The 25006-nt window shown below is 61.8% G+C and overlaps 1 protein-coding gene across 3 annotated transcripts; it reads left to right on the top strand.

Annotated features, from left to right (window-relative positions):
• Nucleotides 1-458: 458 nt before the first annotated feature.
• Nucleotides 459-23279, top strand: ARID3A (AT-rich interaction domain 3A). 3 transcript variants are annotated; one of them, XR_011683123.1, is made up of 9 exons: nt 459-593; nt 2976-3891; nt 4394-4709; nt 18549-18621; nt 19635-19818; nt 20192-20439; nt 20733-21194; nt 21278-22225; nt 22260-23279. XR_011683123.1 is itself a non-coding variant. In XM_071451780.1 (9 exons), the coding sequence occupies exons 2-9, from the start codon at nt 3467-3469 to the stop codon at nt 21472-21474; spliced, it is 1827 nt and encodes a 608-aa protein (XP_071307881.1). In that variant the 5' UTR covers nt 459-593; nt 2976-3466; the 3' UTR covers nt 21475-23279. The 3 variants fall into 3 exon arrangements, 2 of the variants coding, with proteins under 2 accessions (XP_071307881.1, XP_071307880.1); XM_071451780.1 differs by having other exon boundaries at nt 20733-21029; nt 21108-21194; nt 21278-23279; XM_071451779.1 differs by having other exon boundaries at nt 21278-23279.
• Nucleotides 23280-25006: the final 1727 nt, after the last annotated feature.

Here is a 25006-nt window from a genome sequence, read left to right as displayed (position 1 = left end):
CCGGGCGTCGCGGGAGGTGGGGCACCGGGGGTGCTTCGGGGAGCCCCTGGAACCGGGGCTCGACGGCTGCCGGACCTCATTAACCCCGCGTGAATCCCTGTTGTCCCCCCGATAGCTCCCCCGTTAATCCCCGTGAACCTCCAGTTAACCCCCGTTAAAGCCCTGTTAACCTCCGTTAACCCCCGTTAAACCCCCCGTTGCCCCCCGTTAAGCCCCCCCCCTCCGCCGCTCTACCGGGCCCCGCGCCCTGCCCGGCGCCGTTCCCCCGCCCGTCCGCGAGGCGGCGCTGCGGCCGCGCCCCGGCCGCGCGCAGCATTTGCATGCCGACCAATGGCGGCGGGGGGCGGGGCGTTCCAGGAGAGACGGACCAATGAGAGCGCGGGGCGGGGAGGGGCGTGGCGCTCCGAGCGCTCCGGGCCAATGGCGGCGCGGGGCGGGGCAGCGCGGGGCGGGGCCGGGTCCCACCGCCCGCCCGCCGCCCGCCCGCCCGCGGGGAGAGCAGCGCCGCGGGCCCCGCGCGCACCGGCCCCGCCGAGCCCGACCCCGGGCGGCCGCGGCTGCTATGCGGCTTCGCGGCGCACGGCCTGCACCGGGTAAGGGGGACGCGCCGCCGCACCGCTCCCACCGATGGGATCGGCACCGAGAACGGGAGCTCCGCCGCGGCCGTAGCCGGGACCGGGAGTCGGGGGCTGGGCGGGACCGGGGCCGGGGAGCGGAGCCCAGGACCGGCCGCCTCTCCGCGGTGGGCTGGGCCCTCCGCTGCCGGTGCTGGGCGGGAGCGCGGCGCCCCCTCCCCCCGCGGCCGGTTACCGGCCGCCTCCCCCACGCGGGGCTGGGGTTCCTCCCCCGCGGTCGTTCCCGGCCTTGACTCTCCGTTCTCGCCGGGCGCCGCTGTCCGGGCCGGGCAGAGCCCCGTGGCCCCGCCCTGTGCCCCCCCCCCCCCGCCCCGCGGTGTCCCGGGGTCCGAACGGCGGAGGGGCCAGGCCGGGCCGACCCAGGCTCGCCTCTCCGTGTTGGGGGCGGCCGTTTCCCCCCGTTCGTTCGCGGGACCGGGGCCCATTGGGGCCCCGCCGCCTCCGTGCCCGGTCCTTCTGAGCGCCGTCGGTGCCACGTGCCGCCGGGAGCGGGGCCGGGCTCCGTTTTGGGGATGGGACTCCTGTTCTCCTGGGGTCCCCAGCCCCGTCCGTCCCCAGGGACGGCACCCACCGGGCACCCACCCTGTCCTTCTCCTCCTCTTCCTCACTCAGCCTCCACGCCGCCCCCGGAGCCCTTCCCGGCAATGCCGGGAGCCCGCCTGGGGGGTGTCCGGCCGCGGCCAGCCCAGCCCCGGTGTCGGTGGCACAAAGGCCCTTCCGTCACACCCCCGCTGCCTATTTTTAGCCGCTGTCGCTGCCGAGCACCTGCCCCGGGGACGCGGGTGACGCCGCCGCCTCGAATCCCTCGCGGGACCCCCGTCACCGCCCCACGGCGGGGACGCACCGGGCCCCGTGGCCCCGGAGGGACAAAGGGGCACGGCTCAAGGTCACCGGGGTGCCACGGAGCCCCGGCTGTGGCCGCACCACTCGGGTTTCCCCTGTGGAGAAGCGGCAGCGTGGCTCCGGCGCGGCCCGCGGTGCTCGAGGAGGCGGCTCCGCGCCCGGTGTCACCCGGGGAGCCAGGAGCACGTGCCCGGCTCGGTCCGGCTCCGGTTCGCTCGTGGATGGCGCTGGGGACGGGGTTCAGGTGCGGCGCGGGGCAGGAGCGCGGCCGGTGAGCGGCGGCTCCGGGGCGGGGAGCGTCCGTACCGCGATCTCTCCCTCCTCCGTGGGGGCCACACGGCGCTGCTCGGAGGGGAAACTGAGGCACGGCCACCGCTGGCCCGCTTGTGCCGCGCCTCTGCTGGCTCCCGCTGGAGGCGGTGGCTGCTGAGCTTGCCGTGACGGTGGCGACGTGTCCGTGCATGGCGTGAGCCGGGCCGGGCCGGGAGCGGATGCAGCCGCGGCGAGGCGTGGGGGAAGCGGCTCCCGCCCGCCCGCCCGTCCGCGGCCCCGGCCCGCACGGGCAGCAGGTTCCTCTTTCCAGAATGCGCGGGATTGTGGTGGAGCTGCCGGTCCTGGCGCACCGTAGGCTGTCCTGGCCCCGCAACCCCACGGTCGGTCAGTCCCCGTGAGGGTCCTGCCGTGTGTGCCCCCGGGCAGCTGAAACGGGCAAAGCCCGTACCCGGTACGACCGCGGTGCTGCGGTGAGCTCCTTCAGTGCAGGCGAGGTCACGGCCGGGAGCTGCCCGGCCACACCGGGGGCTGCCCGGCCACACCGGGAGCTGTTGGCCACACTGGGGGCTGTTGGCCACACCGAGCTGCCGGCCACACCGAGCTGCCGGCCACACTGAGCTGTTGGCCACACCAGGGCTTGGGAGCTCACTGCTAGAAGGGATCCAGACCAGGGCGTTGGGGTTCTGCAGGGTCGAGCTGAACTCCCCTCGGTGTTTTCCACTGGGGCAAAGCACAGATGAGCTGCTTGCAGCCTCACGTTGCCTTGGAGGCCCCCCAGGGAAGGGGAGCAAGGGGGCTGTGGGGGAGGTTGGCTGAGCCTGTTTGCCAGGGTTTCAAAGCTCTGCCTGTCCATCCCCTGGGATCTGCCCTGGGGTGCTTTGGGGCCCCTCCAGTGTGCAGCGCAGACCCCAGTGCTGCCCACGCCCCACCACGATGAGCCCGGTGCTCCCCTGGTGGGGATGTGCCTTGTCCCCTGTGTGGGACCCGGTGGATGTCCCTCCCCAGGGCCTGTTATCTGCGGGCGTGGGTCCGCCGGTATCCGCTGCCTGCAGGGCCGGGCAGGGCTATCGGGTCCGGCAGGCCCCTTCCCCCTTCAGCAGCAGGCCCGGCCGCCCTATCTCATTAGCTCGAGATTAATGAGGCTCCTGCGCTGTCTTTAACTCCTTCCTGCTCGCCAGCTCCTGCCCACAGCTCCGCTGACCCTCTGCTCTACTTCTCCCACAGGTTTGCGCCGACGCCTGCCGGACACTGACCCAGCTGAGGATTAGGGACACCGGCTGTGAGCAGGGGACCCTGAGGCTGCCACCCCTAGAAAGTGCCAGCTCTGCGAGGGAAAGGGTGATGTGCCGTGCTCCAGCTGCTGCCTGCTGAGCCTGAGGAGGAGTTTTGGAGCCTGCCTGGGACAAGCAGCACCCCAATCCCAACGGGCAGCACCAAGCCTGCGACACACCGTAGCCCTTAAGCCAAGGAGACATCGGACCAAGCCTGAGAGGGATCAAGGGTCACATCCTTCCTTCCTAACCCGGTGTCAACCCCGACGGCACTGCCCTCACCCCCGGCAGCCCCCTCCAGGGCTGCCTGCCCCCGGCGCTGCCCAGCTTTGGCCCCCAGCCCCGCTGGAGCGCGGCAGCCTGCCGGGCGCTGCCCCCCGGGCACTGCCCCCCGGGTGCATCGCCCCCCGGCCCCCCGGGGACCCCCCGCCTGCCGGCAGAGCCATGAAGCTGCAGGCGGTGATGGAGAACCTGCAGCGGCAGCAGCGCGCGCGGCTGCAGCAGGCGCTGGAAGCGCGGCAGCAGGAGCAGCAGCAGCCGCCGCCGCCGCAGCCACCACGCTGCACGTCCCCTCCAGCCCAGCCCTCGCAGCCCCCGGGGCAGCCCCCTGCCAGCAGCCGGGGCCGTGGGCAGGACGCGGCGCCCTCGGAGGAGGGAGCGGAGCCCGAGAGCGCGCACATGCAGCGGGCACAGATGGCCGCCCTGGCTGCCATGCGGGCGGCCGCCGCCAGCCTCAGCCACTCGCCCAGCCCGGGGCTGTCGGATGAGAGCCAGGCCTCCGAGGAGGAGGAAGAGGAGGAGCGCGGAGAGGAGGAGGAAGATGGTGGCGGGTACCAGCAGGAGATGGGCTCCGAGGAGGAGGAGGATCTGTGAGTGTGCTCGGGCAGCTCTCGGGGGTTTGGGGAAGGGGCAGGGAAGTGGCACGACACTGGTGGGGCTGGGCAGGCTGCGGGGATCCCGTGGCTTGGGTTAGAGCTGTTGGGATATTTCAGAGCAGTGGTTTGGCTCTGTGGTGGTGATTCCTCATGCTGGGCTGGCACAACATCCCATCCCTGCCCAGCAGCCACGTGGGGCTGGGACAGAGGACCCCAGGCTGGTGTTAAATTATGCAGCACCCTTGGCTGCCTCCAGCGCGCATCCTCTCAGGGCAGGGCCAGGCCAGGAGCCATCTGGCAGAGGAGAGGTCCATGATGGAGCTGCTCCCGGGACGCTGGGGGCTGGCTGTGCCCCAGAGATGCCCCAACCAATGGGCTGTAGTGGGACTCCACTGTGTGCTGGGTGGGTGGTCCCAACCCCGCAGCTGGGGCAGGCAGGAGAGAGGGATGAGCATTAGGAACCAGCGTGGGACCAAACCTCTCCTCCCGGCTCCAGGAAGGGCAAATGGGATGAAGATGACTTTGAAGAAGACCTGGGTGAGGAGGAAGAGGAAGAAGAAGAGGAGGAGGAAGAGGAAGACTACGAGGAAGAAGAAGACATGGGAGAGGAAGGGCTCAGCTCGGCCGAGGCGGTGCGGGCGGGTGCGGGATCCCTGCTGCTCCGCAAGCCCCCAGCGCCCCAGCACTACCGGGGGGAGCCCCCACGGCTGCCAGGGGGGCAGGAGCGGCTGCCCCCCGGCCTGGGCCACGCTCAGCCCCCACCACCAGCCCCTGACCACGGCGACTGGACCTACGAGGAGCAGTTCAAGCAGGTACGTGCCCGCCGAGCCGCGCGCGTCCCTGCCTGCCGTCCCTCTCCCTGCTCCTGCTCACCCCCGTGTCCTCGGAGCGTGGGGAGGTGCCTCTGGCAGCGCCGCCTCCGGCAGTGTTCTCCTCAGATCCAGCTGCTGTTGTCATTAGGAATGCGTGGGATTTCTCCGGGGTTCTAGTGCTGGGCTCAGTCTCACCCCTTCCCTGGTTGGGTGACTCTGAGTGGATTCTGTGTCCAGGTTGTTCTGGTGCAGGCAGGCAGTGCGGTTGGGTTTGCTGCAGGGATCTGGGAGGATTCTTGCTGGAAGTTATGAAAAAATCACCCCAGATTTATAAATCTGATGGATCTCTTGGTTTTCCACTCTCCCCAAGCCATTTTTCATGGGGACCTGTCTGTCTCCCATCACCATCACTACAGAGCTGATGCCTGGCAGGGCAACTCTGGCCCCATGGATGCTTGGTGGGGGGCAGAGCTGCACCCCTGCTGCTGCCAAAATGCCATGAAAAAGTGAAAACAGGGAGAAAGCACCTGGCTGCCCCCTTCCTTGCCTTCCCCAGGCAACGAGGCCAGCACATTTCCCCCTCTCCCAGCACCAGAGCTGGATGCAGTCCACTCTCACTGATAGAAGAAAACTGCTGCAGCCAGGGCTCCCCGGGGTCTGCCCGGCACCTTTGATGTGTGTTTAAATACATCAGGGTTTGGGGGAAGGGGCAGGACCAGCAGCAGCAGATGGGACCCAGATGGAGCAGCCAGGCCACGGTGGCCTTTCAGGAGGGATGCGACCACCTCTGCCCCTTCACTTTCAGGAGGCTGTCACATCCCTTCCAAAAGGGGGGAAGGGGCTGCCGGGATCTGCTGGCACATGTGGATGTGGGCAGGCTCAGAACAGGGCTGGCAGAGGGGAATAGGGAGCATGTGGCCATCCTCCTGGTGCTGCCTGGCTGTAGGGCTGGAGGGATGCTCCTGTCCAGCTGTAGGGATGCAGGGATGCTCTTGTCCAACTCTAGAGATGGAGGGATGCCCCTGTCCAGCTGTAGGGATTCCCCTGTCCAGCTGTAGGGATGCCAGGATTCCCCTGTCCAGCATTAGGGATGCAAAGATGCTGCTGTCCAGCTGTAGGGATGGAGAGATTCTCCTGTCCAGCTGTAGGGATGCAGGGATTCCCCTGTCCAGCTGTAGGGATGAAGGGATTCCTCTGTCCAGCTGCAGGGATGCTCCTGTCCAGCTGTAGGGATGCAGAGATGCTCCTGTCCAGCTGTAGGGCTGGAGGAATGCTCCTGTCCAGCTGCAGGGATGCAGGGATTCCCCTGTCCAGCTGCAGGGATGCAGGGATTCCCCTGTCCAGCTGCAGGGATAAAGGGATGCTCCTGTCCAGCTGCAGGGATGCTCCTGTCCAGCTGTAGGGATGCAGGGATTCCCCTGTCCAGCTGCAGGGATGCAGGGATGCTCCTGCCCTGCGCATCCCTCGTGCCACTGCACCCAGGCTACCTGCTCTTCTTGTGGTTTCTCTCTCTGGTGCTTCCTGCCGCCGGCGAGCGAGGGGCCGGGGCCGTGAACTCGTAGCTGTGAAAAGGCTTTTCAATACCACAACTCTGATCTTCCTGTTCGTCAGCGTGTCAGCGCCGTAGCCTCTGCCAGGTCCCCTATCACAGCCACAACACTTGGAAACACCAGCCCCATTCCCAGTGCTTTCCTTGCCCCCCCAAACCGTGCCCCCTTTCCCTCCGTGTCCCTTCCTGGGGTCCCTGGGAAGAGCCCAGCTCGGTGGTGAACGGTGGAAGCAGCCGGAGGGGGTTGGAAATCCTCCGTGGGCGGAGGAGCGGAGGCGATGCCGGGCCTGGAGAGGCTTTCCCCGGCACGTCAGCCCCGTGCGACCGACCGAGCGCGCTTGGATCGCGGCCCCTGGAGCGGGGCCAGGGCGTTGCTGGCGCAGCCGGCGCTGGCCGGGAGCTCCTCCTGGCCGGGCTCCAGCGCGTGCCGTGCCGCCGGGCTCCAGCCCAGCAGCCCAGCTGGGAAGGAGCAGCAGGAATGTAAACAGCGAGGGCAGCACGGGGCAGGGGATGCCGAACCCCATCCATCCCCGCTGCTGGAGGCGCCTTAAGGGGAACCCCGACAGCAGGGTCCCCGTGTGGGGCAGGGGATGCCGAACCCCATCCATCCCCACTGGTGGAGGTGCCTTAGGGAGAACCCCAGCTGCAGGGTCCCCGTGTGGGGCAGGGGATGCCGAACCCCATCCATCCCCGCTGCTGGAGGCGCCTTAAGGGGAACCCCGGCAGCAGGGTCCCCGTGTGGGGCAGGGGATGCCAAACCCCATCCATCCCCGCTGCTGGAGGCGCCTTAAGGGGAACCCCGGCAGCAGGGTCCCTGTGTGGGGCAGGGGATGCCGAACCCCATTCATCCCCACTGGTGGAGGCGCTTTAGGGGGAACCCCAGCAGCAGGGTCGCCGTGTCTCGGGTTGCTGTTTGATAATTGCTGCCCCAAGATGTGCAGGATGTCTTTGCTTCGGCCCACACAACTGAAGAACGAGTCTGGACTCTTCACTTTTCGGTCTTGAGGTTGTTTATTAATTCTTATCTATAAAATTTTCTTTCTGCCCAGCCGAGGTCTGCTCAGCAGGGCAGCCACAGGCACTCTGACCGGCCCTGAGGTCTTTTTATACTTTTAATATTTTTAATATATTTTTATTATATTTTTAATATATTTTAATAGATTTTAATATATTTTAATATATTTTAATATATTTTTAATATATTTTAATATATTTTTAATATATATTTATATATTTTTAATATATTTTATATATTTTTAAAAATATATGTTTATATTTTATACTTTTTATACTACAAACTACGTATAACATATTTACACTTAATTCCCAATACCTATCACCTATGTTAGACAGTGCACTTCTACTCTAAACCAATCCCAAAGTGCCAGCATCACTGCAGAAAATGCAGAACAAGAAGAAGAAAGGCTAGACATGCCAAGATTCCTCCATCTTGTCCCCACAACCCCCATACCAAAAATCCTAAAATCTACATTTTCACCTTGTGATCATTTTATTATTATACTATTCAAACCTGTGTGACTTTCACGTCCTCATACAAAGCTGGTAACTTGCTCCAGGGGTCACAATCAAATCCCCAGGTGCTCTGGGCTGCATGCCAGGGTCTCCGAGCCCTCCGGCGGGGTTTTTGGCAACCCTGGACACCCGGAGGGATGCACTGAGTTCCAACACCCGTGTGGTTGAGCCAGCAGGGACGTGGTGCTGTGCATGGCTGTGCCAGTGTTCTGCCTTGCCTGCCCCTGGGCTCTTTTGGGGTTGCTTTTTATTTTTTGTCAAGGAGCTCCTCAGTACCTCTGGCAGCACTCTCCCACCAACCTTTAATTCCCTGGCTGTCCAGCTCTCCCTGCAGGAGACCCAGTTTGGATTCAGCTCTGGTTGCGCTGGTGCCGCCGGCATCCTCGGCCCGTGGCTCTCTGTGCTTGAGAACACCGGGAAGTGCCACCGTCCAAGCCCCCTGTGCCTCTCCACACCCAAACCGCGGCAGCCCGGGGCTGCCCCCATCCTCCACTGCCGGGCTTTATTGACCCATCTGGGACGGATTCCTGTGAACTGGTGCTCGGCTTGGAGCCGTGGGGGGCCGGAGGCAGGAGGATGGGGCCCAGCTGAAGGGAGGAGGAAGGGGAGGGCGTGAGGAAGAGTTATGGAGGTGAGGGAGGTTAGGGAGCCGGCGCGTGGCACCTCCCCGTCCCCAGGGACGGCTACTGCACAGGCCGAGGTCAGCTCGGCCTGACCCGGGCGCCGCAGAACAAAGGAGCCCCCAGCCACATGGGGAACTCGGGGGCACCATGGCTCCTCGGGGTGGAAAAAGGGGCATTTTCTGGGTAGGAAGAGGCTCCCCGTAGGAAATGGCTAAAAATCCAGCAAGCTGCTGCCAGCAAAGGGAAAATACTGCTCGGAGTTCTGTACCCCAGCGCTGTGGGGGCTCTGCTGCTGCTGCTGCCCCCCAAGATCCCTGCTCTGATCTTTGTGTTTCATTATTGCTATTACTGCTCTCTTCTAATACTGGGAGTGGGAGGAGTGGGAGCCTCTCTGGTGGAGTGGCAGCCCCTGGAGCTGGAGTTTGCAGCCTCTCTGCCTCTTTTGGAGTTTGCTGTGCTGCTGGTGCTCCCTCAGGCATGGGCACCCTGCATGCCAGTGCCCCGTCCCACATGGCAGGAGCTCGAGGAATCCACCTCCCTGTGTTCATCTCCTCCCTGTGTTCATCTCCTGCCTGTGTTCATCTCCTCCCTGTGTTCATCTCCTCCCTGTGTTCTTCTGGCTGCAGCAGCCACCACTCTCCCTCTGGGGCTCTCCATTTTGGCTGCTCCCTTTTGGGGTGTCCTGCAGTGGCCGCCTCTGTGTTAGGCTGATGTTTAACACCCCATTTCTGCTTCAGGAAGGATTTAAGTCACCACAGTGCCAGTGGGAGGCTGTGCCAGCCCCGGGGGGGGTGCTGGGGTTTTAGTGGGGCAAGAGGTTTCTTGCCTTGGGGACATCTGAGCCGTGCCGGTGGCACACAGGCGCGAAAACCTCAGCCCTTATCTGGGGTGGTGCAGCGCACCCCGAGATACAGCGTTTCAAAGTGCACTGCTGGGGGAAAAATAAACCGAAAGCAACTCAGCGACCTCGGCAGGGCTGCGGGGGTGGCTGAAACCGGACCCCCCCGCCTCCACCCAGACCAGCCCTGCGCACATGGCCGGTGGAACTGGGATTTTCCAGGAGGGTCTGGGGCAGCAGGCAGCCCGTGCCTCCTCCTCTGAATCCCCAGGAGCTGGTTAAGGCGTGGGGGATCCCCTCTGAACCCCTTTCTCCCGTGGATTATTCTCCTTTTCAAAGCCCAAAGCCAGCTGGGGGCGTGGGGCCTGAGCCAGGGGCCCCGTGGCCTCTTAACGAGGGCGGGAGGGTCCATTTACTTTCTTTAAAATATTGATTAGAGCTTTATTGCATTAGCCAGCCGAGCGGATGAGCCGCCCCCAGGGAGGGCGAGGGGGCCCCTGCGCAGGGAAGGGGGACCCGAGTGTCATCATCACACGGCCGGGGGGCCACTGCCCCCCACCCACCCAGAGGCAGTTTGGCTCCCAGATAAGGGGGGGAGTGCCCTGGGGCCCCCACTTGGGCGCTGCTGTGCCGGGGAGGTGATTGCAGTGCCTGGCCAGGCCAGCCGCAGATAACGCAGGCAAAGAGGGGATCTGAGCAGGACAGGAGTTTGGGGGCAGTGGGGGGAGTCACCAGTGGACCCCTCCTGTAGGATTGACGGGGCTAGCACGGTCAGGACGGACAGAGACGAGAGATCTCTGCAGCCAGGTCAGGAACTTGGGGTTTATTGCAAAGGGCCTGGGTGCAGGGCCCTGCTGGGAGCTGCCAGGCACAGCTGGAGCAGGCCTGAGAGAAGAGAGGGGTGAGAGGATGAGAGGGTAAAAGGGTAAGAGTAAAGGGGGTAAGAGAATAAAAGACAAGAAGCAAGAGACAAGAGGTAAAAGTGCAAAGTTCCCATTACAATACAATAAATCATCTTCTGTGTTGAATATTGTAATTCTCACTAACCAATCTAGTACAAGATACAAATCCTATAGCATTTCCATACAGCCTGTAAGAATCACTACATTACCGTACTGTGTTACATTTTAAACCCTAAAAACTCCTCTTTGGACCCCTTCTGCCAAGCTGGTAGGGTCTGCTCTGACCCTTAGACCTGCCTGCAAGCAGAGGGTGTTGTTTCATCAAAAGGAGATTACCTTCAGCCCGCCACACCGTTGTTTTCCTGTTGTTCAGTAACTAAAGGATCTCGACACTTGCTTTCATTTCAATCTCGCTTATAGTTTCCATATTCTCAAAATCTTTTGCCAGCCAATCATATTTATAAGGCTTTCCTGTTCCATCTTCCCAACACCCTCCCAAGAAAAGGGCTGTGTGTGTCCCCCCCTGCTCACCCCACCCTCAGCCCCTCTCACCCTGCAGCACTGCCCCAAGGGGTGCTCCCAGCCGGGGATCCGGCGCAGTAATTGGCTCATAGAGCTCAGGGAGCATTCCCGGGGCTGTAATCCCACCAGATCCCTGGCCAGAGGTCAGGGACTTCTCGGCGAGAGCGGCTTAGCCGCCGAGTGCCTCCCCCAGCCAGACGCCTGGGTGCTCACAGGTGCTGCTCCCGGCATCCCAGCGCTCGTCAGGGCATTTCTCCAGGATGATTAATGAGGTTGAGGGACAAGGGGACACATCCTTTCTGCTCGAGGTGCTCAGCCCAGTGCCTTCACCCAGCTAGACCATACCCCCAGCTAGACCATACCCCCATCACCCCTTGTTCTGGGAGCTGGGCTGGTTCCCCAGTGCTTGTGTCCCCCCAAAGTCCCATCTCCCCCATGCCTTAACCCCCCCAGAGCCTCATTTCCCCCACCCCTGGCCCTCCCAGAGCCCCGTTCCCTCCACGCCCCAGCCCCCCGGGCTGACTCAAGGGCTGCGGAGGTGGCGGCCGCCTCCCCTCTCGGCACAGCTGAACTAACAGGGTTTATTTAAAAGAGAGAGAAAAAAAAAAAAAAAAGAAAAGAGCAGTGCAGGGAGCAGGGCCTTTGTCAGCAGAGCCCCCTGCCCCCACTGCAGCGTTGGGCAAGGGCAGGGTTGCTCCATCGCCCTATTTCTGGCCCAAACCGCAGGAGAAATGGCAGCTGGTCCCAGGGCCCAGCCGGACGTGCTGCAATCAGGGGCCAGGGCAGGGGGTGTTCGGGGCTGGGGGGCCCTGCTCAGAGCCCCTGGGGGAGCCAGACTGGGGGCTCAGGGTGCAGCTCCTGGCCCAGCTCCTGACCCGCTCCCTGACCCTTCCCATGGGTCACTTAATCTGCCTGTGCTTGGGTTCCTGCTCTGGGATAATCCACCCTGCACTGGGGCTGCTGCAGGACAGGGCTCACCCCTGAGGAGAGTCCCCTGCTCCCTGTGTGTCCCACAGGCTGGGCTGTGTCACTTCTGTGGCCACAGTCCTTTGGGAAAGGGCTTCCTTGTCCCCCCACAGCAGCTGGCTCAGAGTCTCACCCTGGTACAGGTGGTAGTGGGAGCACCCAGGCAGGTACCAGCCCTAAACCCCTGCAGCAAAGGGCTTCACCTCCTGCCTCTGTTTCCCCTGTGGAGCCTCCAGCTTGGGCACCAGTGCCGGATTTTGGAGATGCCAGCATCTGGACCATGCTGTCCCACACTGCCACCCGCTCAGGCGCCACAGTGGGATGGGGTCTGTCACTGTGGTGCCATCACAGTGCCCACCACCACCCCCTCCTCTCAGCGTGAGGAAACCGTGAGGTTTCAGCGCTGCTAGAGCAGCTCAGCAGTGATGGTTCCCGGGGCTGACAGCCCACAGCTGGCTCCTGTCAACCCCATCTGTGGCTGCTGGACCCCTTCCAGCTCCTCCAGCGGCTCTGCCGCGGGGTTCCCAAGCATTCTGTGCACCCTGGCCCTGCCCACGGGACCCCAGGGACCCCCACCGAGGTGCTGACTGAGGGCAGAGGTGCAGGACCTCGCATTTCAGGAACAGATTTGCAATTAGCCAAATCCCAGCGGGCGGTGGAAGCCCCGGTGACTCATCTGCCGGGGCTTACCGCGATCCCCTTCTAAGACGATCATTTACATATGGTGGAATTTAAACCCCGTCTTGGCTTCCAGGCCTCACTGCTGCTGCTGCTGCCACCTCACCCCGGTCAGGTCCTGAATGAGGGGTCTTGGCCCTCCAACCCTCAGGAGCTTCATCTTGGGAGTCACACAGGAGGGACAGCCCGAGCTGGGGGCTCACCAGCTGCCCCAAGAGTTTGAGTTGGCTGCTCTGGCCACATTTCCCCAGCTCAGCACTGCATAGCTCATTCTCAGCTGCCCTTCCTGGGTCTGCCTGGTGGCAGGAGCCAGCCTGGTGTCTGTCCTTCCTTGGACGAGCTTTCTCAACAGCGCCTGACTCGGCTGGATTAATATTTGTACAAGGTCCGGTGTGATAGCAAGCATGTGTCAAGGGCATGCCCCAGCACGCACACAGCAAGGGCCAGGAGAGCTGCCGGGCTGGCTCCCATCCAGCCAGCCAAGGGAACAGCCCCAGCGCCCCAGTTCTCCGTGACCCCTCACCAGGCTGTGCCACACGTCCTCACTCAGACACGGAACCAGTTTTGATTCCAGCCAGAGCCTGGCTCGCTGCCGCCCAGCAGCAAAGCGCCACTGGAAACGCCGCGGCAGCAGGAATCGCTTCCTCCTCTGCGGGAAGGGAGCAAACAGCAGCGGCAGAGCTGTCCTGAGAGCTGCTGTCAGCCAGGGGGGATCAGGGACACCAATCCTGGGATGCTGGGAGCAAACAGCAGCAGCAGAGCTGTCCTGAGAGCCAGTGTCAGCCTGGAGGGATCAGGGACAGGGATGCTAGGAGCAAACAGCAGCAGCACAGGCGTTCTGAGAGCTGGTGTCAGCCCGGGGGGATCAGGGACAGGGATACTGGGATGCTGGGTGCAAACAGCAGCGGCAGAGTCGGTGTCAGCCTAGGAGGATCAGGGACACGGATCCTGGGATGCTGGGAGTGAACAGCAGTGGCAGATCCATCCCAGGAGCCAGTGTCAGCCTGGCCCACAGCAGGGACACGGATCCTGGGATGCTGGGAGCAAACAGCAGTGGCACAGGCCTTCTGAGAGCTGGTGTCAGCCTGGAGGGATCAGGGACAGAGATCCTGGGATGCTGGGAGCAAACAGCAGCAGCACAGCCATCCCAGGAGCCGGTGTCAGCCTGGGGGGATCAGGGACACGGATCCTGGGATGTTGGGAGCAAACAGCAGTGGCACAGCCGTCCCAGGAGCCGGTGTCAGAGCAGGGGGATCAGGCACACGGATCCTGGGATGCTGGGAGCAAGCAGCAGCGGCACAGTTGTCCCGGGAGCCGGTGTCAGAGCAGGGGGATCAGGCACACGGATCCTGGGATGTTGGGAGCAAGCAGCAGCAGCACAGCCATCCCAGGAGCCGGTGTCAGAGCAGGGGGATCAGGCACACGGATGCCGGGAGCTGCCGGCTGGCTGGGCACAGCGGCACGGCCGTGCTGGGGAGGGCGGCCGACAGCGCACGGACAATGGGGGGTCAGCGAGGTTAAACGGTGACTAATTCGCCCATTCAGCGTCCCCTCCGCCGCTCGGGGACACCCGCCGTGCCGTGACACCCGCTGCGCGGTGACACCGCCCGTGTACCCCCAGGGTCACCCACATGGCTCCTCCCGGGTGAGGAGGTGGGCGCCGGCTGGTCTCGGGGACCCCCAGACTGCCATGCTGATGGATCGGGATTGGGTTTGTCACCAATGGATGCTGTGCCCACCGCCGGGTCCAGCCCGCGGAGGAGGCACTGGTGCAGAGAGGCACCTGCGGTCGGGGCCGTGTCCCCTGAAGAGGGGACAATGCTGGGAACCGGTGTGAACAATGGTGCCGACGGGAAGCTCCCGGGCCCCCTGCCCAGCTGCCCCCGCGGAAGCGGCCCCCCAGCCCAGCCCGGCCATGCTCCGGCGGCAGGAATCCCGCCGGGCCGGTCAGTGGAGTCACCGCCGGGCCTGGCCGTGTGGGCGAGGCTCCAGCCAGCACATCCCCCACCAGCAAAGCGTTGGGACATTTTTGGGCAAGGGGCACTCACACCTCCCTGCTCCCAGCAGCCCCTTCCCACGGGGGGTTGTGCCCTAGGGGGCTCGCAGGGGATTAGGGATGGGGACAGCCAGGGGTGACCTGTACCTAAGCCGAGCGCTTTATCTGCGTAGGAATCTGCTCCGGGGCTGGACTGCTCCCTTTGCCCTTCACCGGGAGGGATTTACCCCAGCAAACCCTGCACTCTGTGCCTGTGGAGAGGGGCTGCTGCCTCGGGTACCCCCAGCCCTGACTCAGCCATCACCTTACAGGAAATCACATCCCCAGCGCCTCTGAAACGCTCTCGTCAATCCTTGGCTCTGGTTTTTACAAACGACTTTCTTATTCTGAATAAGTGCCCTCTCCGACCCCACTGCGGGTCCCGGCGTGCCAGAGGCCGGGGGCTGTGTACGGGCTGGGAGTGGGACGGGAAACGCGCCATAAATGTGTTTATTCTTCGTTAAAGAACTCGTTAGTGTGCGCCGGCTCTTCCCCCAGCCCAGCGTGGCCCCTCGCTGTCCGCGGGACAAAGGGATGCATCCCCGGGGGCTGCCAGAGGAAGGAAGGAAAGAAAGAAAAGGAGAGAAGTAACCCCTCGATCCTGTCACCGCTGGTGCTGCTACCTGCCGAGACAGGGCGAGCTCTCCCTGCCGCTGCCTGCGTTGTGTTTTTTCCTCAAATACAGGAATTTGGGGGAGTTTAGCCCCTGGAAGGTGGAGGCTGCCACCAGCCCCCATCCCTGCTGCAGTGGCCCTTGGGTCTTGTCCCCAGTCCCGGCTCACGTCACGGTGTGCACGTCTCAAACCGGTTTTGGAGAGAAGGAGGAAAACCGAGAGTGTTGCCACTTCCTGGCAATGGAAAAGAAACTTGAAAATTAATCCCCGAGGCCTGAAAACCCGGAACCGAGCATTGGGGGGTGGGGGGAAGGGGAGGTGTTTTTATGTTTTTAACTCGGACGTGGGATGCAGGGACACGGACTCCTCATGGGGCAGACAAGGGACTCCTGCCGAAGGGGGGATTTGCCTGGCACCACCATGAGCCTTGTGAAATGGCTCTTCCCCTCCTGCTTGTAATTGTCCCCCCTTGCCCCAGCTCGGGGGGGGGCTTGGGGAGGGTTTGGACCCCCCTCCAGGCACGCCCCGAGCCCGTGCCGAGGGCTCTCCCGCATTCCTGGCATTGCCAAGGGGCCGCCTCCCGCCTGCCCTTTGAAAGCCAGCGGGGTTGGGATTTTCCTGTAATCTGGTTTGAAACATTAATCCGGTCATCCACACCAAACGCCGGGCCGGCATCCTGCCGGGGGGTGCTGGGGCCGGGGTCAGGGCCACCCGCCCACCGCCTGCCTAATTCCTCCTCCACTTAATTATGGATCTGCTGGCAACGGCCATCTGGCTCCGTGTCCTCAGCCGGCCGGGGGCTGAGGGGCTGTGCTGTGGCCAGGTGGGCTGGACACTGTGGCCAGAGCCACCCCGTGCTGCTGGCATTGAGCATTCGCTCTGGAATGGTCAGCACTGGGAGCACTGGGTGCATGGAGTCACATCCCCCAGCCCAGGGGACTCTCAGGGAGATGGGGAGCATCTCCTGCTGCCCCCAGCCAGGCTGGGATGGCTGTACCACAGTCATCCCCTGCCACCACACCCTGCCGTGGGGACCCCACGGTAAGAGGATATTCCTGGGGCAGCTGCGTTATGGATTAAGTCGTTTCCAGCTCCCTAATTACGAAACATAAATGTATTGACTCAGAGGCACCGGGCGGCCTTGCTCCTGCACGCCGGTACCTTTGCACCGAGCACCGAGACGCCACGTGCTCCTGCGAGGAGCTGGCCTTGAGCTGAGCACAAACCAGGGCACGGGCACGGGGCAGGGATCAGCACCAAGCAGGCACAAGACTCAGCACCTGCTGATTTCGGTGCAGCAGCGCCAGCAGCCGCCGGCCTGTGCCAAGCTCAGCTGCGCGCTGGGTTTCACATGCTGCCAAAACCAGAACGTTTCTGTTCCCCAATTTGCATTCTGAGCCCCGCTGTCCCAGCTGTCCTGCGCTGCCGTTGGGGCTCTCGGGGCTGCTTTGCCGTTGGCTGCGGATGGCGTCAATGCAAGGAAATCCTGCGAGGGGCAGCTGGGAGTCACTCGTCTCTGTCTGTCCCCTTCCGTGTCCTCCTGTGCTGGGGGTCGAGGGGGAACCGGGGCAGCTTGGCAGATGCGCTCTGTCACACACCACAGTGCACACCAGGCACGTCCCAGCCGTGGCTGGGCATGTCCTCGCCCCACAGCGCTGCCAGATGAGCACCTTGGGCAGGTGCCCGTCACTGGCGGTTGGTTGGCAGTGGCAGAAGTAAACCAGGGTTTGGGGGGTCCCAAGGGGAGCCTGTTTCTCTGCTTGGCACTGCAGTGGTCAGTGAACATCTGCCAAGTAACCGTCAGCAGCAGCTTGTGCAACATCCTCTGCCCGGCAGCCGTGGCGGGTGCAAGAGCAGGGATCCCTCTGCCCGCCATCCTTGGGCACCCCCATGGCTTCATCACAGTTGGGCAGGGCTGAGAGTGGCTGCAATCAGCTGAGTTTGGCATGGGACCACCGGGGCTGGCACTCGGGGCAGCCGCCCGCCGCAGCCACTAATCCCCCTGTCCTGGCCGGCCACGCTCTCCTCAGCTGACGGTTAATTTTCTTTCATCCTCTTAAACACATCCATTCCCCTCGGGACTGAGTCCAGGAGGGGGGTGGATCATGACCCCGAGGGTCTTGGCAGTGGATGAACCAGAGTGTTCAGCGCTTCCCCAGGATGTCTCTGCACCCTGCAGGATCGGGCGCTGGGGAAGCCCTTTCTCTCTGTGTGTGGCTTTTGGAGCTGCTCGAGGAAACGGGGGAGGCTGGATTGGCACCAGCCCAACAACACTCAGCTGGCACAAGTAGCCCAGTGCAGCTCAGCCCCAAAAATCACAGCACTGCTGCTGTGCCATGGCTCACTGCCCCTACAGCACTCCCACACCAGACCCTTACTGGGGTGCTGGGGTGGGAGAGGGGCTTTGAGGCTCTCTGCTGGTGGTGCTGGTGGCTCCTGCCCTTGCCCTGGGGGTGTGCAAGGGTCTGGTCGAGCCTGCCGAGTTTCCCAGGGGAACTGGGGGGGGTTTATGGCCCCGCTTATCACGCGGCCCCATTGATCCCTTTGATCGGCGCCGGCGGGCGAGTCCGGCCCTGCAGGATCCGGATCCTCCCTGCGGGGCTGCAGGAGGAGGGGGCTCAAGGCAGGACCATGCCCACCCATCCACCTGCCCACGGTCCTGATGCCACGGAGGGAGCGGGCACACGGGTGACCCAGTGACCCACAGTGCGTGCCTGGCCTATTATGGGGGAGTATTTATTTATTTATAGGCCCCTCCCGGCCCCCCTGGCAGTTGTTCAGAGCTGTCACGGAGAAAAGCGGAGCTGTGGCCGCCACCCTGGTGGTGTCTGGGCAACGCCTGCCCCCACAGCCCTTTCTCCAACACCCTTCCCAGGTTTGGGAGGGGGGATTATCCACCAGCCTCCAGGCAGAAACAGCGCTGGGCTTGGGGAGAGGCCGCCTGGCGTGGCGTGGTTTGTGCCTGCGGCGTGCCGGGCGCTCCAACCGGCCGGTCCTGAGCCATAAAAGCCATAAATCAGGCAGGAATGTGCCGGGCTGCCGGGGTGGGGGGTCCCAGATGAAGATGCCCCAAGCAGAGCTGGTGATTGAGGTGGTTCCAGCGTGTCAGAGCCTGGCCCAGCTCTGCCTTCCCCCGGTGCAGGACATGTCCCTGCAGGGCGGTGGCACACAGGTTCATGGCGAGGCACACTGGCTCCTGGCCACGGCTCTCTGTGGCACCCCAAGCGTGGAGGGACCACGCTGAAGAGTTGCTGTGCTGAGCAGGCAGTGGATGCTAAAAATAACCGGGGTCAGCGTTCCTGGGAGGAGCTGGGGCCGAGCACGGTGTTGGCAGCCTGGGAGCCACTCCAGCCGTGATCCCAGCACGGGCATCCCGGAGCTGAGCTACAACCAGGGCTGGCAGGGCATGGCACAGTGGGGCACAAGGTCAGCCCAAGCTGCAGGAACCCCCTGGGGCTGTGCAGGGACCCCTGAGCCATTTGGTGTCCTTTAAAGCTGCTGCAGAGGAAGCCAGGGGTCTCAGGTTGGGGGGACACACAGGTTAAGGGGGTTTCTGAGCACCTCTCTCTTCTTATGCAGCTGTACGAGCTGGATGGTGACCCCAGGAGGAAGGAGTTCCTGGATGACCTCTTCAGCTTCATGCAGAAGCGTGGTGAGTACCCAGCTACACACCCACCCTGTGCCCCCTGCCCACTCTGTGCCCACCCTGCTCCTCCACACCCACCTTGCACCCCCTGATGTCCCCCCCAAGGCCAGGGGCTCATTTCCTTGCCCCTCATTAGTGCCCTGAGGTCACGGCTCCGGCTGAGCTGCTGGTTAATCTTTAACCCCTCAGTACAGGGGGGGTCAAACCTGCTGGGCTGGATCCAGAGCCTGCGGCCCCCCCTTGTCCCCCTCCCTTCACAGCCAGACCTGCAGCCCCTGGCAGTGTGCCCCCTCTGCCCATTCCCTGGGTTATTGCAGCCCCTCTCTGGGCCCGGGAAGAGCCGTGGCTGGGGGGCCGGGGCTGGGAAGGGCTGAAAGCCAAGCGTGCTCCTGCTCGAGGGTCTGGTTCCTGCGTGGAAAACAGCTCTGGAAGTGCTGACACAGGGCTGGCTCTGGCCCTTTGTCAGACAGCACTGGGAAGGCACGTGTGCCTGTGCAGGGGGGCTGGGGCTGCTGGCTGGGTCCCCCAGGGTCCCCCTGGATCTGTCCTGTCCCCTGCGGTCCCCCCACCATCATGGCCCACCCGCATCCATCGGGGTCCCCCCAGAACCCCCTCACCGCATGGCTGGGAGGGTGGGGACCCCAAAAAGGGATGCCAGCCCCCTCCTCAAGCTGGAGGGACGAGCCCCCCGGCTGATAGGAGACCCTCAGAGCCGGATTGCGCCGCCCCCGTTATAAATAACTCGCGTTGCTGCCGGGTGCCGGCTCAGCCCGAGGAACCGGCTCAGCCACGGCGGGGCTGTGGCTGGAAACTGCGAGTTTCTGTTTCCTTTGTTCGGGGCTGATCTCAGAGGGAGGGCCCGGGGGGGGAAAGAAGGGGGGCAGTGGAAGGGGAGGGAGCAGCATGAGCCCCCCCCCAGCCCCTCCACTGCCCCGCGGGGGTCTCAGCAGCAGCTGCGCCCCCACTTTGGGTAAGAAAGCAGCACCCCAGAGCCGCTCTCTCCTCCCGCCGCTCCCCAGGCACCCCCGTGAACCGGATCCCCATCATGGCCAAGCAGGTGCTGGACCTGTACATGCTGTACACGCTGGTGACCGAGAAGGGGGGTCTGGTGGAGGTCATCAACAAGAAGCTGTGGCGGGAGATCACCAAGGGGCTGAGCCTGCCCACCTCCATCACCAGCGCGGCCTTCACCCTGCGCACCCAGTGAGAGGGGGCTCAGAGGGGAGGGGGCGAGTCCTTGGGGGTCCCTCTTGCTCAGCACAGCCCTGTGTGTGAGCAGTGGGGATGGAACAATGGGGGTGGCACACGGGGAGTCCTTGGGGGTCCCCCTGCCCTGTGCATGGTGGGGATGGAGGCTCAGCACAGCTCTGTGTGTGAGCAGTGGGGATGGAACAATGGGGGTGGCACACGGGGAGTCCTTGGGGGTCCCCCTGCCCTGTGCATGGTGGGGATGGAGGCTCAGCACAGCCCTGTGTGTGTGAGCAGTGGGGATGGAACAATGGGGGTGGCACACGGGGAGGGGTGCCCAGCCACTGCCTCACCCTCACCGTCCCTCCCATGTCCCATCTGGCTGCAGGTACATGAAGTACCTGTACCCCTACGAGTGTGAGAAGCGTGGGCTGAGCAACCCCAACGAGCTGCAGGCAGCCATCGACAGCAACCGGCGGGAGGGCAGGCGGCAGGGCTTCGGGGGCTCCCTCTTTGCCTACTCACCTGGTGGCACCCACGGCCTCCTCTCCTCGCCCAAGCTGCCAGTGCCGGCGCTGGGGCTGGCATCTGCCACCAATGGCGGGGCCATCACGCCTGGCCAGAAGATCAAGAAAGGTAATGATTGTTCTGGGGTCTGCCTGCTCCAGGGTTTGGCTGCTACAGGGTCTGGTTGCAAGCTGAGCCCCCTGCTAAGCTCTGGAGATGTAATAATAACGGGGAGAGCTGGGGGAAGTGGGCAGGGGGGTGATGCTGCTCTCCCCTCCTTGGGCTCCAGGGCTCAGCCTGAGGGCCCTGATTCCAATCACCCATCTGTGACCTTTGGAGGGACAGCGGGGCACCAAACTGTTGACACCCTGGGGTGGTGGCACCACCTGTGTCCCCATCCCTGACACCCCCTCCCCCGGCAGAGGAGGACTCTCCCATCCCCATCTCCATGCCCAGCCGGCTCCCGGTGTCCCTGGCCGGGCACCCGGTGGTGGCGGCGCAGGCGGCCGCGGTGCAGGTGGCAGCAGCCGCCCAGGCCGCGGCGCTGGAGCAGCTGCGGGAGAAGCTGGAGTCGGGAGAGCCCCCGGAGAAGAAGCTGGCGCTGGTGACGGACGAGCAGCAGCGGCTGATGCAGCGGGCGCTGCAGCAGAACCTCCTGGCCATGACGGCCCAGCTGCCCATGAGCATTCGCATCAACAGCCAGGGCACACGCTCGCCAGGTCAGTGCCGGCCCCGGCCTCGCGTCCCCACCCAGCTCCCGGCCCCGGCGGGCTCGGTAACGTGGCTCTTCCCGGCAGAGAACCGCCCGGACGCCGCTGCCGCCAGCAGCAACGGCACCAACAGCATCAGCATGTCCGTGGAGATCAACGGCATCGTCTACACAGGTGAGGGGCTGCCCTGCGCCACGCTCCTGCCGCCCTCCACCCCTCTCGCAGCACCTGTGCCTCAGCTTTGCTCTCTCCCCCAGGTGTGCTGTTCGCCCAGACGCCCGGCCCTTCCTCCTCCTCTTCCTCCTCCTCCTCCTCTGCCTACAGCAAAGGCAACGGCGGCAGCAGCCGGAGCAGCGGCGGCAGCGGGGTGGGGAGCGGCGGTGGGAGCGTGCCCCCCGCCCCGGCCGGCCTGGCCGTGCCCCCCAGCTCTACCTCCAACAGCGCTTCGCCTTAACGCCCCAGCCTCGGGCACCGGCGCCCGTGGGGGGACGGGGCCGCACCGGGGCTCACCGGGGTCTTCTGGGGTCTCGCCGGGGTCTCACTCGAGGTCTTGCCCAAGGTCCTGCCAGAGTCTCACTGGGATCTCACCAAGGGTCTCACCCGAGGTCTTGCCAGGGTCTCTCTGGGGTCTCAACAGGATTTCACCGGGATCTCACCAGGGTTTCATTGAGATCTCACCTGGGTCTCTCTGGGGTTTCATTGAGATCTTGCCTGGGTCTCACTGGGATCTCACCAAGGGTCTCAGCCAAGGTCCTGCCAGGATCTCTCTGGGGTCTCGCTCGAGGTCTTGTCAAGGTCTCTGTGGAGTCTCACCAGGATTTCACCAGGATCTCACCAGGGTTTCATTGAGATCTCACCTGGGTCTCTCTGGGGTCTCACCAAGGGTGTCACCCAAGACCTGAGTGAGACTGGGGTCTCACTGGGGTCTCATTGAGATCTTGCCTGGATCTCACTGGGGTCTCGCTCGAGGTCTTGCCAAGGTCTCTCTGAGGTCTCAGCAGGATTTCATTGAGATCTCACCTGGGTCTCTCTGGGGTCTCACCAAGGGTCTCACCCGAGGTCTTGCCAGGGTCTCGTCAGGATCTGGCCTGAGGTCTTGCCAGGATCTGGCCTGAGGTCTTGCCAGGATCTCATTGGGGTCTCAACAGGATTTCACCAGGGTTTCATTGAGATCTCACCAGGGTCTCTCTGGGGTCTCACTCAAGGTCTTGCCAGGATCTCTCTGGAATCTTGCTCGAGGTCTTGCCAGGGTCTCTCTTGGGTCTCAGCAGGATTTCACCAGGATCTCACCAGGGTTTCATTGAGATCTCACCTGGATCTCACTGAGGTCTCACCAAAGGTCTCCCCCGAGGTCTTGCCAGGGTTTCTCCAGGGTCTTCTCAGTCTCTCGATGGACCCTGCCCTTGTTCTCGTGTTGTTGGATTTTCCTTTTCCAGGCAGAAAAGCTTTAGCCCGGGGGGTTTTGCTGGAGCCGCCGGCTGTCCGGCTGCGCCGCTCCGGGACCGTTTACCTCACTCACATCACACTTTGCACTGTACATTTATTATTATTATTATTATAATTATTGTTATTTTTTAACTCGTGTTACCTCCAGACAGACGCGCGGACGCCTGCTGACGCGAGCTCTAACGAAACCCCCCCGGAATTCTAAAGGAAAAAAAAAAGAAACAAAACCAAAAATCCTAAAATTGGAAATAGGGAGATATTTTATTCGTTTCCATCCTTTTCCCTCCTTTGTTTTGGGAACTCCACTCTCTGCAGGATTTTAAGAGGTTGTTTTCGATTGTTTTGTTGTAAATAGCTTCTATTTTATTCTCTAAAAAAAAAAGGAAAAAAAAAAGAATCAATCTTTTAACATGCAAATGATATATATTAGTCTTCATCAGGGAAAATGGGAGCTTGGAAAAAAGTTGGAATCTCCTTTCTCCTCTCCTTATCGGTGGTTGGGTCCAGCTCTGCTCCTTCCCCCACCGCCAAATCCTAATTTTTATTCCTCCCCCTGCATAAAACTACTGTTTAAAGCCACTTTGGGCTTATTTCCTCCAAAACCAAGCAGGATCCAGAGGATGGGGATGCTCAGAGCTGCAGGATGCTCTGGAGCACACAGACAACCCAAAGGACCTGAGCATTTTATTTTTAAGCCTCACAATCTCAGTTTCTTTTAAATATTTCCCTCCTTCCCCACCCCCCCTGCCACAAAAAAAAAAAAAAAGACGAAAAAAAAGAAAAATATTCACCCACATCTGCGTGAGACACAATCCAAGCCGATACCGAAACCCCCGAACCCCCCTCTCGGTATCTCCGTTCTCAGGTTCCCACCTGGAGCACAGGGTTTTTTTCCCCCTTCCCCAGGTGCCCCCAACCCCAACCTTTATTTTTAATTTCACTCGGGGAAGTGGCGATCTCAGGGGATTTGGGTTTGTTTTTTTTTTCCCAGCTGGTTTTTTTTTGTTGTTGTTTTCAGACAGGTTTGGGTTTTTTAGGTTTTTTTTTCTGTGCTGGAATCCCCTTGGTGGCTCTGTTGGGGGAGGGAGGTCTTGGTGGCTTCATGGACCCTTTTTTGGGGGGGCCTGGGAGGGTCCATCCAGCTCCTGCTGCTGTTGGGGTCCAGCCCAGCTCCCCATAAGGAGAAATTCCAAGGGGGAATTTTCATACCCAGGGCAGGCTTAGATTTTCTTAGTGATTTTTTTTTTTTTTTTTTTGCATTGTACAGTCACTATTTTGGGTTGTTTTGGGTTTGTTGTTTTTTTTTTTTTTTAATTATTTTCCCTCCCCCTCCTTTCCCTGCCCCTCCCTTTATTTTTGTTTTTGAGAGCGGGTGACTTTCCACTTTATTTTTCTTTTTTTGCATATCAATTTAAAAATAATAAAAAAGAGCCTAAATCAGTTTTTTTTGGTGGGGGGGAGGGGGGGGTTTGGAAAGAAAATTAAACTCAAAGGAGCGGCCCCAGCTGCAGCCGCCCCCCCTCCCCCCCAGCGTTGCATATCTTAACTCAGGTAAAAAAGGAAAATGAGAAAAGAAAAAAAAACCACAAAAGACAAAAAAAAAGAAAAAAAAAGGAATAAAAAAATAAACCACATTCTACCTCTGAGCGCGGCGGCCTCGGGCGCACCTGGGGCCCCGGTGAAAGATTTCAGTTTTGCAAAACATTCAGGTATTGAGACTTTTTGATTATTATTAAAAAAAAAATTTAAAAAATTAAAAAAAAAAAAAGAGAAAATAAACTTAAAAAACACTGAAAGTTTACATTTTATAATAACATTATTATACAGATTGTATTTAAACGTCAGAATATTTAAGACAATTGTAACCCTGTAAAGTGAAGAAATATTAAAAAAAAAAAAAAAAAAGTTGTGGTGTTTGGGGTTTCTTGCCTTAGGGGTGCCCATAGGATTTCCTTATGGATTTGGGGTATCCCTGTGGGACTGTGGGGTATCAATGGATTTATGGGGTGATGATAGGATTATGAGATGTGCATGGGTTCCCCATAGGGCTGTGGGGTGCTTGTAGGATTGTGGGGTGTCCATAGGATTGGGAGCTATCCAGGGCATCTTTGGTTTTGTGCGGTGCTCATGAGGTTCTCACGAAGCTATGGGGTGCCTGTAGGATTGTGGGGTGTCCATGGGGTCCCTATGGGGCTGTGGGGGTTATAGGGGTTATGGGGTACACACAGGGTGCCCATAAGGCCGTGGGGTGCCCATGGGGTCCCTAGAAGGCTGTGGAGGTCCATAGGGTCTGGGGGATCTATAGGGTCCCTATAGGGCTGTGGAGGTCCATAGGGTCCCCATAGGGTGTGGGGTGTCCATAGGGTCCCCATAAGGCTGTGGGGTGTCCATGGGGTCCCCATAGGGCTGTGGAGGTCCATAGGGTCCCCATAAGGCTGTGGGGTCTCCACAGGGTCCCCATAAGGTGTGGGGTGTCCATGGGGTCCCATGTGCACACGCAGTATCTCGTGTCACCCATCCAGCACCGACCGGGGCGGGCC

Source organism: Agelaius tricolor, unplaced genomic scaffold, assembly GCF_023055355.1.
Source record: "Agelaius tricolor isolate 1412-34295 unplaced genomic scaffold, bAgeTri1.0.p SCAF_33, whole genome shotgun sequence".
NCBI lineage: Eukaryota > Metazoa > Chordata > Aves > Passeriformes > Icteridae > Agelaius > Agelaius tricolor.
The sequence above is the reverse complement of the archived record's forward strand: the minus strand, read 5'-3'. Positions and strand labels throughout refer to the sequence as shown.